Source organism: Lactuca virosa, chromosome 9, assembly GCF_052849685.1.
Source record: "Lactuca virosa cultivar CGN04683 chromosome 9, Lactuca_virosa_CGN04683_v6, whole genome shotgun sequence".
In the NCBI taxonomy this organism is placed as follows: domain Eukaryota; kingdom Viridiplantae; phylum Streptophyta; class Magnoliopsida; order Asterales; family Asteraceae; genus Lactuca; species Lactuca virosa.
The window spans coordinates 153863733-153879534 of NC_136434.1; the positions used below are offsets into that span (position 1 = coordinate 153863733).

The window sequence follows — 15802 nt, forward strand, 5'->3', positions numbered from 1 at the left end:
TTATGTAAGTTTAAATGCTAATATGGGACAAATCTTCAACATTTTTTCTCATTTTTACGCTAAGAATATGTTTCTTTAACAAAACGATTATTAGTTTATTACTAAAGGGATAATGACTTGATAGGGTAAGATACTTTTTGAAATGTACATATTTAATACTTATTCTTTTTTTTTTTTGTAAAATAAACATTTATACTTTATTTTTTGTAACAATGTAATCTTTGTGACCGGCTATACCCGGTATACCGGTCATACACGAATTTTCTTTTAGGAAAAATGACTTGATAGGGTAACATACTTTTTGAATTGTACACATTTAGTCATTATTTTTTTTTTTGTAAAATAAAGCCTTATACTTTATTAATATGTACACATTAGGTCATTTTCACCGGATTCTACAGGTTTTGCTGATGTGGAAGCACAAGTGGCACTAAATAACAATTAATTAGCTTAGTCACCGGATGTGGGTGATCCTCCAGCAACAAGAAAAGGGCGACGACCCTTCTCTTTCTCGTCTCTCTTCCTTCCGGTCGAACAACAATAGACAAACACCCTTTACTTGTTGTGTTTCTCCGATCTGTCTCTCTTTGTCTCCATCTTTGAGATATGTTGCCAGAAAAAAAAGAAAGAATTGACGAGGGGGCTACCATAGCAGCTTCTCGCCGCCAACTACCGTCTCTACTTCCTCCTGCCTCCCCCTTCGACCTTGTTGTTTTTGCCATCATTCCTCCTTGCTACCTGTGATGTGTTGGAACACACAAAGGAGTCGCACGGAGATCGGGGTTCTCCCTCTCTTTTTCATGATGAATAAAAGTTGGAAAAATCTCGTTGTGGATATGTGGATGCCACCTGGGTATTTCATTTCAACAAAATAAAAGAAAAGGAAAATAACTTGATAGGATAAGATAGTTTTTGAAATGTACACATTTACTCCTTATTTTTTTTTTTTATCATCCTGATATATCTAACGAATTATTGAAAGAAGTGATTTATCCGTATTCGTTTCGTTGAGTTATAATATACTATATATTTACTAGGCACGGTTGTTGCATACTATACGTTATCTGAATGGCTTGTCTACAAAAAGGTTAAAGCCATTAATCGATTTATTTATTTATTTACTTATATGCATATTTACTTATAGTGAATCTAAAAGCTCCATAAAAAGTCGTCGGCACAAAATTCAACGCTATCCCCATAACTTCCATACCTCTCCGTCGGAGGAGGCGCTACCATCAGTCCCTCCGCCATGCTGCAATAATATTTCTGCATCTCGATAACATCTTCTTCATCCACTTTAAATTGAGTTTCCAGCAACTCCTTCGTTTCCACAATCTCGACAACATCCTCCGTTTGTCTGAAAGCCTCCGCCGCTTCTGAGGCTGCCTCTTGTATATCCTGTAAATTGTTAGACTTCGGGATCGGCAGGCGCCAGACCGAGTCAGCAAAATTTAAACACGCCGATCGCCCCCGGAAGGCGTAAGCTGCGACGTCATGTGCCCTGGCTGCCATTTCAGCAGTTGGATGCGTCCCTAGCCACACCCTCAACTTCTTGTTGGGCCATCTCACCTCACAAACCCACTTATTGTTATCCCTCATTCTCACTCCCCGATAAACCGGGTGTCGAGTCTCCCTAAACTTCTTCCTTCCGGCCCTCTTCTTTGGGTTTCGTGAAGCCAGCTTCACTTCTGCTTCAACAGCTGTATTCACGACGGTGCTGCAATTTGAGATCAATGCATTTTTCGATGATACTACTGCTATAAATGGGCTATACGGTTCGATCAATGCATCCATACGTAGCTTGTAGTTGTGTGTGACTGATATGGAAATGGCGATGTATATATAGACTTTAGGGTTTGAGACGAGATGGGGTGTATTTTGTTTTACTCGCGTGATATTTTACACAGTAATTACAAAATTTTCCCTATAATATTGCTGAATAACATCTTTAGTCCTATTGATATATTTGTTGACTTGTTGTAATGGAACTATGGAAGTGTAAAATATATTTTCTAAGTGTAACGTATTCAATTGGTTGGTGAACAATGATCGATGTTACGTGAAGTCGTTTGTGCATACAAAATTGAGATTTTAGTAGAAGAAGCGTACAAAAACAATTCCAAAATCCAATTATAAAACCTACCTAACAATGGAAAAATACGAAAACTACCAATAATTACAATTTTATGCAAAAGTAACTCCCAAAAAAAGCCAATTAGCGAAATACTCCAACACCCCCCTCAAATTCAAGTCGGTAAAGCGTTATACAACTTGAGTTTGGAGACAAGCACGACTAGAAACTTGAGTTTTAGAGTAGGACGAATCGGTCGCTATTCCATTGCTAAATGTTCTTTGCAATGGATTAGTGATATATATGTTCTCCTTAGCTAATTAAAGCATGGGTAATAACTTAGCGAGGGTTTTAGCGATGGATTGGTTTTCTCGTGCGAAAAATTTAGCGACAGAATCTCCATCGCTAATTGGGCACTCAATACAATTATTAGGACATTGATGCCAAAATTTGATAACAATGTTTCGTTGCTATTCTGTCGCAAATCTCCATATCTGTATTGGTATTCCGTCATTGAACCCTCGAAAATTTCGCTCATGATTTTTCATTTTTTCGGTCGCTGATCCCTCGCAAACTTTAGACATGCTCTTTTTCCCGTCGCAGATCCCATGAAAAATTCAGATATCATTTTTATTTTGTCGTTGATCCGTTGCAAACATATAATATTATATTTTTTTATTATGAATCTAAAACAAAAAATGCCAAAATCATCAAATTATTATAAAAGAAAAGCATAAAATAGTTATACAACCAAAACTAAACATTAACATTACAATACCAAAAAACAACTATCAGAGTTTATCAAAACATCAAAAAACATAGATACCAAAGTTTACCAAAAACATCAAATATCAAAGTTATCAAATTCTAACATCAAGTCTATCAAAGTTTATCAAAACATCCAAAAACATAGATATCAAAGCCTAACATCATATTACCACTAATTTTCAATTTCCCATCATATTTTGCAAGACCGCATACATCTTCTCCATTGCTTCATATTTTGCATCAATTTGTTGTTGTTTGACATCTATTATTGCATCTGTGCCATCCATTTTTTCCTCACACATTTGTTAATGTTTGACTTTCATTTCTACAACTTCAGAGTCCATCTCCCCATGCATCTCGTCTCGTACATGTCCATACACAACTTGGTATATTCTACAAGTACAATGTCATGATAGGAAATTTTTATACGGTACAAAATGAAACGAACCTCTTGGGATGTTATTGTACTAGATGTTCCTTCCAAAACGATCATTGAATCAGACACATATGAATCCATATATTCTTCTTTTCTTGACTCCTCCGGAAACATCATACCATGTTTCATTATGCAAGAGGGGATGCCAACTAGTATCACTACCATACTTAGCCAACATAGCACTTTCATAAGGCTCCTATTATAGCAAAAAACTAAACATGAAAAAAAAACATTATTTAATTTACAATCATATATGGGAAGGAATGGAATGGTTCATTTCATTCCCTTACAATCATAAATGAGGAATAAAATGAACCATTTCATAAGCCTCCTATTATAGCAAAAAAAAACATGAATAAGATAAGCATTATTTAATTTGCAATCATATATGGGAAGAAATGGAATGGCTTATTCCATTCCATTATAATCATAACTGAGGAATGGAATGAACCATTTCATAAGCCTCCTATTAAAACTATCCTTTGGTCATGTTCCAAGTAAAATAGTTGCATTACCTTTTCTAAATTTTTTTCTTTTTTATAAATAAACGAGTAATATAGTCATTTTTTATAAAACATGAACAAAAACATTTCAAATATCTCAAGTAATGACCAAAATAACAAGACAAAACTTGTCACACCCCTAAACCGGAACGGCGGAAACGTTCGGGGGCGGAGGACGTCATGCTCAGTATCACAACACATGCATCATAGTAATCAAAGTAACAAACAACCATTGTATAAATATTAAAGTGTTTACAATGTATTAGATTCACAAAAGATTGATTCCAAAGTAAATAACAAAACAAGACATGAAGCTACTATGCTCCATCTTCTGAATCACTGAGCGCGTACCTGTCTACTAGTTTCCTGAGAATAAAAGTTATTTTGAAAGAGTAGATCAGTATTTAAGCTGGTGAGTTCATAAGTATTTTAGTTATGAAAAGTAAACTATAAGTTCTTTAGAAAAGTTCGCTTGTTCCTCCAAAAAATCCTATATTTTCTAATGTGATGAATGATAAGTAAAAATGACTCTACAATTCCTTCTATGAGTACTAAATGGATACAAGTTATATACAATCCAGGGTAAACAGTCAATCGATTGTGTGAATCTGCCCTAAGCCCACAACCAAACAAGGAACAGGAAATGAGGCGGAAGTCACACATCCCATTGTTTGTTAGATCTTCATTATATATAACCCTGGCGTATTCATTTGGTACTTACGGAGTTAACTGTAATAACTTTATTATATTTGAAGAAAAAATTCTTTAAGAAAATCAAATATTTCCTTTAGTAAAATGGTAAACACAATAGTTCCTTCTATAATCACTTAGTTTATACTAGTTATATATAATCTAATATCGAACGTACAGTTAAATGTATGAATCTGCCCTAAGTCCACAACCAAACAAGGAACAGGAAATGAGGCAGAAAACACACATTCAACTGCCTATCGGATATTAATTATATATAACCCTGATGTATAAACTAAGGTATTATAGAATTAACCACCTAAGGTCCTTTAAGTTATATTGGTTTAATAATGTGTATCAAACCTTTTATAGATAAGTTTCTAGTTCACCTACTTAATGTTTTATCTGAAAAGTATGTTCTTGTACTAACAGTGGTATACTGAATTTGTATGATGTGACCTGACCCATACCTGTTACTCCCTATGATTACTTGGTGTATGCAGGATATATATATATATATATATATATATATATATATATATATATCAAGATCGAATAGATAGTAGAGCGTGAATCCGCTCTAAGCCCACAACCAAACAAGGAACAGGAAATGAAGCGGAAAGCACACATCCTACTACCTGTCGGATCCGATTAATATATATCCCTAATGTATCTACCGGGGAATCATATAGTTAGCATTATAGGCCCCTTTCAAACTGAATGTTCATGCTACTAGGAAATAATTTACATTACTCGATATGAGAATATCGCTATATGAATGTAATGGAAAAATGAAGATATACAATAGTGTTGTATAAAATAACTACTGAAGTACTAACTACCTTAAAACCATTTAGTTAAATTAAGGTAAAATGTGATGAGGTTATAACCATGCTTGATTGACTAGTATACCTGCAGGTCCCACTATAGCTAGCACATTTGTCACCCGTAGACCTGCAGGTCCCACTATAGCTAGCAGCAAGGTGTAGGATGGTCAATCCCGTATAGATCTATACACAAACTCACGCTCTCCCTCCAGGAGACTCTGGTTACAAAAGGTGTCACAACAAGTATATTGCTATGCCATGAAGTAGTGGCTCACATTATTGTTATCTTGTTCTTATTATAGTATGTATGAACTGACTCAAGTATGAACTGACTCATGTAAGTTTCACTGCTCTAGAAGTAGTAAGTAGTAACCCTCTAAACTATACCTATTATAGTTTACTAGTATGTTTGCTTGAACTGTTACTGACTTGTAGAAAAGACTCAATTATCTACTAGGTTAAGCATGTACTTTAAAAACGGAGTTTTATAAACAACAATCAAACATCTTTTAAAAGAGTTTTTGAATTGATTTAATAACTTATAAAAGCATAATAATTCCTTTAATGTGATGGTTATCACAGGTAAATATTAACACAATTTTATTGTGTTCAACTTGTATTCCCCCCCCCTTAAAAGCATTTAAAAACCATTTAAAAGATAGATTATAGGGGTATGAACTCACCTTATGTGGGTGATTCAATTGAAGATTCGAGTAAGGATGATAAGTTTCATGAATGAAGTCCCGAGGCACAAACGAGTCCTAAATGACATACAAAGATACATATTGGCATGTAATTAGTGAATCTAATTACAAAGGTGATTGGGAAACAACCTAGGATGCAAGAATAACTCACCAAAAGAGTGCTAGAAGCAAGTTAGGAGGCTGAAAGGGTGTTCACGGCTAGGCTTGAGGTGTTCACGGCCCAAATTGAAGAATGGTCCATGGCCTAAGTGAGGTTCACGGCCCACTTGAAGGATGGTTCACGTCATTGGGAGGGTTCACGGCCCAGAAATGGTGAAGAACACTTGAAGATATTGTTTTTTGGTGAGTGTTTGAAGGCTCTTTGATGTATTCCAAGAAGATGGTAACGGAAAGGGATGAAAAAGAGTGAAAGATGAAGTTCTTGTGGATGATACTTGAGAGAGATTTGAGAGGATCACGGTCAAGAGGTGAGAAATGAAGATAAAAATGATCGAACTATTATATATAGGAAAGTGATTACGGTCGAGGAGTTCATGGCCGTGAACCAAGGATTCACGGTCTGAAGATGTTCACGGTCCGAAGCCGTTCACGGCCTCGTTCATGGCTGCGAGGTTCACAGCTCGGAAGTTGTTTGCGGCCATGCAAAGGTTCTTGATTCCTAAGGCTTTTCCCTTCCAACTATAACACACTTAGATACAAGTCTTCAAAACTTGTAAACCAATAATCCATCTAATTAAGATAATGGGAGAAATAAGTTTGACCAAAGTTGACCTTTAAGAATAAAATTTTTGGGTTGTGACAAAACTGTTTACTCTTAATATAATCCATTAATCGTCTTATTTACTCGTAATTAAGTGTAAATTATATTAATGATTCTTGTGTTCAACTGATTTTTTATAACTTTGGTCCTTGTAAGGTCACACCTTATGATCTGAGGAGTCAAACATCATTCACATGATGTCGACCAGCGTCAATGCCATCGCCAGCATAAGCACCAACATCAGCGTCAACGCCAATGTTTACATAGCCACAACGACAACACCATGTATTGTATAATAGTCTGATACTTTTGTATATTAGTTGGTTAGACACTTTGTAATTATAGATAGATTTGTATTTATATAATAAATATATGATCCATAATCTTAGTGATTAGGATCAGACTATACATAGATTAGATTACATCCCTTAAACAAAGGGATTTTTATTTATTGTATTCGTATATAGTCTTGCATTAAGGTTAAACCCTAATGCGTGGCATGACTGTCTTTGTGACTACCTATTCCCAACTAAGAATGTTGCCAAAACACCCCACGAATTGTGGACAGGGAATGTTCCCTCGTTAGCACATATCAAGGTTTGAGTTTATGAAGCTTTCGTTAGACGTGAGACTCACGACAAGCTTGAACCTCAAAGTGAGAGATGTATTTTCATTAGCTACCCATAGAAATCCTTTGGCAATTTGTTCTACAAACCTAGTGAGAATGTGGTCTTCGTAGCATGAAGGGGAGTCTTTTGAGAGAGAGATCATATGCAAAGAGGACAGTGGGAGTACCATTGATCTTGAAGAAATTCAAGAGTCAAATGATGAAGGAACATGTGAAAATGCTAGGGCTCAACCTGAGGAAGAAATTCCTGTTGAACCAATTGACGAGCCGTTACCTCTTAGGCGTTCCACTAGATTTAAAATACAAGTAGAGTTGTATTTTTTCCATATTAGTGAAGAAGGTGATACGTTTATCAGTGATAGTACACTAGTAAATTTGGATGAACCGGCTAACTACAAGGAAGCCATGGCAGGCCCTGAGTCAGCCAAATGGAAAGAGGAAATGAGTACCGAGATCAAGTCCATGTATGACAATCATGTTTGGAATTTGGTTGATAACGTACTAGGTCGTAAGACAGCTGGGTGCAAATGGATCTTCAGGAAGAAGATCGACATGGATGGAAAGGTACACACTTTCAAGGCACGACTGGTTGCGAAAGGCTTTACTCAAACCCCAGGGGTTGACTATGACGATACTTTCTCACTAGTGGCCAAGATAAAATCTATTAGGGTAATGCTAGCCATAGCTGCATTTCATGATTGTGAAATTTGGCAGATGGATGTTATATCCGCTTTCCTTAATGGGAAGTTGGCTGAGGATGTTTACATGAGTCAGCCAGAGGGTATTGTAGATGTGAAGTACCCTGATAGAGTGTGTAAGCATGAGAAATCAATCTATGGATTGAAGCAAGCTTCTCGCAGATGGAATATTTGGTTTGATGAGAAGGTCGAAGAGTTTGGTTTCTCTAGAAGTTTAGATGAATCTTGTGTATATGTCAAAGCTAGTGGGATTATAGTAACCTTCCTGGTTTTGTATGTTGATGATATACTTCTTATAGGAAATGACATTCCAACTTTGCAAGAGGTTAAGTCTTGGCTTGGAAAGTGTTTATCTATGAAGGATCTGAGAGAGGCTACTTACATTATGGGGATAAGGATTTTGAGAGGCAGGAGTAAAACGATAATTGAACTTAGTCAAAGTACATACTTGGAAAAGGTACTAAAATGTTTTAGTATGGAGAATTCTAAGAAAGGAGAAATGCCTATACAGATTAATACCAAACTGTGTAAGACTCAAAGTCCAAGTACCGATGCAAAGATAATAGAAATGAGTAGAGTTCCATATGCTTCCGCCGTTGGATCTATCATGTATGCTATGACATGTACTCGCCCTGATGTGGCTTTTTCATTGAGCATGGTCAGTCGTTATCAGGGAAATCCAGGTAAAGGTCAGTGGATAACAGTTAAAAATATTCTTATGTATCTGCAAAGAACTAAGGTATGGGTCCTTATGCTTGGTGGTAGTGATAACTTAAGAGTAACCAGGTATAGTAACGCCAACTTTCAGATAGACAGAGACAACTTTCTTTCTCAATCTGGATGGGTGTTTACCCTTCATGTAGGAGCGGTAACCTAGAAAATTTCGAAACAGGAGAGGGTGGTTGATTCTACTTGTAAATTATAGTACATAGCAGCAATCGAAGCATCAGAGGAGGCTATTTGGTTGAAGAACTTCATTGGAGACCTTAGAGTTTTTCCATCCATCAAGGAGCCAATAGATATTTTTTGTGATAATGAAGGGACGATTGTCTTAACAAAGGAACCAAGAGATCATGGAAGGTCGAGACATATCAACAAAAAATACCCTTTTATAAGATATAGAGTAGAAGAATGACACCTCGTCATGAAGAGGGTATCGTCAGAAGAGAATCCTGCAGATCCCCCCCACAAAAAGTCTGAGTAGGGTCAAGCACATTCAGCATGCTAGGAGCATTGGTCTGATGGATGATGTTTGTTTTAGTAGTTAGATAGTTAGTTTCGAAACTTGTAACAAAATAAATGTAATTGACTTTTGGTGATTAAGTAATGGAGATTTATTTATGAGTTGGATTACTGCCTTTTGTCTATTATTATTTAGTTTATGCTTCATTTTGCATGTTTTACGTCCCGAATAATTAGATTGTTCAAACATCCACAGTCGATCATACTTTTGGAAGTAAGTAGTGAATCAAGACTGTCATGAATTGGATTGTAGATTGTCTAAAGGGTCTTAGACATAGCCATGATATTGCTGCAATATTCGTGAGTACTTTAAAATAGAGAATTTAAGTATTGGATTAACCCACGCTCATAGTCTTACTTAATGGAATTTATAATGAGTAATTATGAGACGATAATATCTTATAATCTTTAAGCGGAGATATATGAGCCGTGGTTTACAAATCAATTATGCATTGATAATATGTAAACACATCAGTAACTTGATGTTATAAAATGTATTGTTGTGTGTGATTTGGTCAGTAAATAGCACAAGCATATAAGTCAAAGTTTATCTGTTCCTTTTTGCCCTTAATGGGAAAAAGCGATATCTTTGGGCCCCTCGATGATTTGGTGTTGACTTATAGTCTCGGGCCCGTCCAGGACTAAATTGATGTGTTCGATTAGTAGTTCTTTGTCATTACAAATCAAAAGTCAGGAAACAAAGTATTGGGCATTAATATTGATTTTTTTCCATGTCTCATGTCCGCATGATATCTTGCAGAATGGAGGATTATATGATCACTTATCTTAGGACACGTGACTGACTAGGTCAGAGTTTGTGGGTAGCTTTTGAGAGCTACAATTTGCTAATCATTTTTGAAAAATATACTGGAAATTATAGTTATTAGACTTATCCAAGTGGGAAACTATTGGATTAGGTTTCTAAGCCCATAACTATAATTGGTATATAATTAAATTGATAGCAGCACAGTCCTTTTAGGTTGCCCTCAAGACTAGGAACTAGACATGATGATTTTGAAGAAAGAGGTTGATTTATTATTTAATTAATAAATTGAAACAAATGTTTTGTTAATGTATTATAAAAATAATATATTAATTAGAAATAGTAATATTTAATTAGAAATTAATTGGAATTAATTTTGGGATTAAAATAATTAATTAAAAGTGTAAGGAAGAAGTGCAATTGTTCAATAGTTGAGCAATAGACAATCTAGAATCCTCCATGAAGGCATGGATAGTATCTTCATGCTTAAGGAGTTCTAGAATGGTCTTTGGTGGATAAATAGGAAAGTGGATAATTGTCCGGTTTAAGATTATCATTGAGTAGGGTTTATTTAGGGTTTCCTGACTACACTATATAAGCAGCCTAAACCCTTGAAATTTCGGCCATATGTTCTTTGGAAGACCTAGCCAAAATTTTGAGCCTCTCTCCTCCTTCTCAATCATCTTCTATTGCTAGTGTTGGGTATGAACCACTAGAGGCGTGACACTTGTGACGCTTGCTCTCAAGGCTTCGTCAACACAAGGATTTGGATTGTTATTACTACATAACAATCAAGGTATGATTCTTCGAACCCTTATTTTCTGTATTTTGAAAATATGCTAGTATGCTAGGGTTTTCTATTTTGTTGTTTAAGTTGTATGTTCAATTAGAGAAAAACTTAGATCAAAATTTTTAGGGTTGCATTCACATATAGGATTATATGGTTTGCATAATACCCATCAAATGGATCCACTTGTTATTAGGGATTTGAGGCCAATAAGCCTAATTAGGAGTATGTAAAAGATAATAGCCAAGAGTCTTGCCAATCGACTAAAAAAGGTCAATAGGAAGAATATTAGAGAAGTTCAGTCAGTGTTTGTCGATGGAAGGAACATACTTGACGATCCTCTAATAGTAAACGAATTATTTTCTTGGGCAAAAAGAAAATAAGAAGATGTTAATATTCAAAGTAGACTTTGAGAAGGCCTTTGATACTGTTAATTGGGAATATCTTGACTCTATTCTATTGCAAATGGAGTATTGACAGCGATAGAGGAGCTGGATACAAGGCAACCTAAAATCAGTAAAAGCATCGGTCCTCGTAAACGGATCGCCCACTAACGAGTTCGAAATAGGAAGAGGGGTAAGACAAGGTGATCACTTATCGCAATTTCTGTTTATTGTTGCGATGGAGGGACTGAACATTACGATGAAGACGACATGTGATAAAGGAAATTTCACTAGGGTGAAGATTCCACATGAAGAGATTTGTGTATCCCACATTTTTTATACGGATGATGCCCTCTTTATGGGAGAATGGAGTAGTGATAACATAAAAAAAACTTGTGATAATTCTCAGGTGCTTTCCCGAGTCTTCTCGAATCAAGGTAAACTTCCACAAATCTTGTGTCGTTGGCATTGGTGATGACATGCAGGAAGTCACCCGTTTCGCGATGCCACTTTGATGTGAACCTGCAAAGCTGCCAGTCATAGACCGCGATGTCCCGGTAGGGGGAAACATGAATCTAAAATAGCATTGAAAATCGGTGATCGAGAGATTCCAATCAAAGCTGAACTTGTGGAATGAAAAATCGCTTTCCTTTGGTGGGCGTTTAACTCTCACTACGGTTGTTCTAAGTAGCCTCCCTACATTCTACTTCTCTCTATTTGTAGCTCCTATTGGTGTCATCAACTCCTTCAAAAAAAAGAACGCAAAATATCTTATGGCGGGGGGGGGGGGGGGTGCTGATGGAACTAAAAGAATTAATTACGTCTCGTGGGCAAAAGGTAGTATCTCTGAAAGAAGTAGTTGGGTTGGGATTGGGTTCCTTAAGAGTACAAAATATTTTGTTGATTCTTAAATGGTGGTGGAGATTAAGAATAAACGGAACGATTTTATGGTTTAAGGTAATCAAAAGGCTGCATAACCTCGTACATAAACCATCAGACTACATCGTGAAAAAAACTCTAATTGGCGTATGGAATAATGTGGCTAGTGTAGAGTATGATTGGTAAAAGTTGGGACTTAACATTAATGAAGTGTTTAAGAAACAAGTTGGAGCTGGGGATAGCACATTATTTTGGTTAGATAAATGGATTGGAGACTCGAATCTCAAGGAGGACTTCCTAGAGTTGTTAAAATTGGAGAGGCACAAATGGAGTAAAGTGTATGATCGGGTTAAAATCGGAGAAGCAATATGGGATTGGAGATCGATGCCTTCTTTGGAGGAACTGGTTCGAGAGTTGGAAAGGTTAAATGCAAGGATCAGCTCCTTTCACCCATCAGTTCAGAAGGATCTGTGGTCATGTAGTTTTTCTAGTGACGGTATGTAGCACGTAGAAGTGTTAAGGGAAAGAATCGATAGACTAAGTGGGAACTCATGGGATACAATCATTCAATGGTTACACGAAGTCCCAGTTAAGGTGAATTGTTTTATTTGGAAGGAAAATATTGATCGTCTCCCAACCACATGTAACTTACAAAAAAGGGGTATCATATTAGCTCCCTCATTGGTTCTTAATGTAAACGTGAGGAGGAAACTATAAAGCATGTCTTGATTCGATGTTCTTTGGCTTCCAAAGTGTAGGAATGGATTTTTAGATGGTGGGATATCCCATTGCCCAATTTTGAAAGTATTGGAGATATGGTGAACTTTAGCTCTAACTAGGGAACGTGTGCAAAGAGGAGTAAAAGTCTACTTAGCATCTGCTATGGGGCAACTTGGCTTATTTGGAAGGTGAAGTGCGATTAGATTTTCAATAAAACTCAGGTTACTCCTACAAAATTAGCAGATATTGTCAAGTCTATGTTATTTTTCTGTATCAAACACAAGAGATTAAGGTGCTCTCTTAATTGGATTCAGTGGTGTGTCAATCCATTTATTTGATTGTATATTCTCCTGTTTTTCATTTCCTCATGTACTCTGGTCCTCCTTGTATCTTGCTTGGAGTGGTATTTTCTTTCATAATATATTTGTCGGTTCCAAAAAAAAATCTTATGTCCTTAATAACTACATATTAAGTTATTGTTAATAACTACATATTAAGTTATTGTTTATTCAGAATTACAAACTGTAATTATGTGTTATTATTTGCAGTACTTTATACAATTCAAAACAAATAAATGAATTGTAATATATGTAGCCATTTTGCTTTTTCATTATTAAAATCATGAACGTTCCACCAATAAACTGATGAGTAGATTAACATGCAAAATACATACATGACCAATGAAAACACAATTCTCTAACAAAATGTAAATTTATTTCCACATGTTTGATTTTTTGGAGATGCCCTGGTTTAGAAGCTAAATACATAGCACTAACATTGTCACAAAAACCAACTATAGCATGAGATAACGAACATGAAAGTTTGAGAAATCGAATATAGAGCGAAGAAGCTTCAATAACTACATTAGCACCCATGTACTCATCTTTGGCACTAGATGGGGAGACAACATGTTGTCATTTAGAAGACCACAAGAGTAGATTGTCACCAAGATAGACACAAAATTCAAAAGTGGACTTACGAGTATAAAGGATAGCCAACCTGATCAGCATTAGAAAAGGAAACCAAACAATCTACATGAGATAGACGAATGTAGAGACCATGGGTTAACGTACCTAGTAGGTATCACAAAGTACACTTTAATACAAGGAAATATGGTTCACGAGGGTCATAAATATATAGGCACATTTTCTGAACCAAATAGGAAATATCTCGACGAGTGAAGTTTAGATATTGAAGAGCACCAACAAGGTTTCGATATAGGGTCGGGTAAGAGACAAGCTTACCAAAAGAAATAAGCTTTGCCTTGGTGTCTATCAGTTTACTACAAGGGTTACAAGAATACATGTTAGCACGAGAGAGAATCTCACTGACAAATGCAGACTGAGAAAGGAAAGATGTAACATCCCAAAAATCACAACAATTTAAAACTTTCAAAAACAACCCATAGTCATAAAATGTTTAAAAAATCAATGTTTCCAAATTGTTTATACATATCAGAGTATCCCAAAATCATAAAGCCATAAACTGAGGATGTGTACGGTCACGCCTTTACCTTCTCGCGATCATCATAAGTACTTGAAACACCAACTAAAACCATAAGCCAAAGCTTAGTGAGTTCCCCCAAAGTACCAACACAAAAACAAATAACATATACAACAACATGTCGAGTCTAATCAACCATCGGGTTGGAATACCCCAGGCCCAGTCTGTTGGATTAGTGTCTAAGTCCATAACTATATTTGGTATGTACTTGACCCGACCAGGCATGGTCCATTTGGGTTGCATGACATCATGCACTTGGATAGACTAAATGAGAGAAATAAGACACTTATGGTTATTAATATATTATAGGTTCTAATATATTAATAATAAGAATAATAATATTTAATTAGTATTGATCAAGAATTAATTTAGAATTAATTATGTGATCAAAAGAAGACTAATTAAATATATGGGTTGATTGTGTAAAGCATCCATAACTTATATAGTGGGCCAAAGCTCTATGGATAATCAAGTTGGGTTAAACCCATAGGTTGCTCCATGGATGCTCCATGGAGGTTACTTAACCCATGGGTCATGGAAATGAAAGGTCATGACAATTAGGGTTTACATGGTGTAATCCTAATTGTAACATACTATATAAGCATCATATTATTCACCAAAATCGGCCACTAGTGTGTGTAAAAAAAGGGCTAGCCGATTTCTTGAAGTGTGAATTTCTCTCTAAGTTATTCCAAGAGCATTTGATGTTGTGTGAGCCATTTGAGGTGTCACATTTGAGGCACTAGGCACTCAAGCCCCATGGAGTCAAGCTACACTACAAAAGGTATGTATTCTATCTATATTATTACCCAAGTATCTATGATTGTATGCTAGATAGGGTAATACCTTGGAATATTAGCATTTGCATGTATATTAGAGAAAACATAGATCCAAGGTATTTAGGGTTGCATGTACACCATAGGAGTGTTAGAATGCTCAAAACCTAACAGTGGTATTAGAGCCTAGGGCTGTTTTCAATTATACTTGATGCAACTTATTTTTCAACTCTGAGAATCTGTCCAGACAGAAAACTCGACGAGTTCTGGCCATAAACTCGACGAGTTCATGTGTTAAGGCATGAACTCGACGAGTTTCCTATAAGAACTCGACGAGTTTGTGTCCCAGACAGCATATCTTCGACTGTTTTGGTTGGAATTGGACTAGGAACACTACCATAAGTTGTTTTTGAACTTATAAACTTGTTTTTGATGTGGTAATGTTCATGCTAATCCAATTTCAAAGATAATTGTCAATAGATTCATGTTTTGTAGTAGTTTAAGTGTTATGCTAATTACATGAAAAAAGTTTGATTCCAATTATCTTGTTCATATGAGTTGCTTAGATTAATAGAAAAGTTAATTGATTATGTGTTTTCAATCCATTTTAATCTAAGAGTTGATTCTAAAATGTGTTTTTGTAACTTGTCCTCAAGTTATATGA

The 15802-nt window shown here is 35.9% G+C and overlaps 1 protein-coding gene across 1 annotated transcript; it reads right to left on the minus strand.

The window, feature by feature from the left end:
- Positions 1-298: 298 nt before the first annotated feature.
- LOC145137116 (dehydration-responsive element-binding protein 1E-like) lies at positions 299-1834 on the minus strand. Its single transcript, XM_079071253.1, has 2 exons — positions 1211-1834; positions 299-849 (listed from the first exon to the last, which is right to left on the minus strand). Exons 1-2 carry the CDS (start codon positions 1792-1794, stop codon positions 735-737), a joined length of 699 nt encoding a protein of 232 aa, XP_078927379.1. The 5' UTR covers positions 1795-1834; the 3' UTR covers positions 299-734.
- Between the last annotated feature and the right edge of the window lie 13968 nt (positions 1835-15802).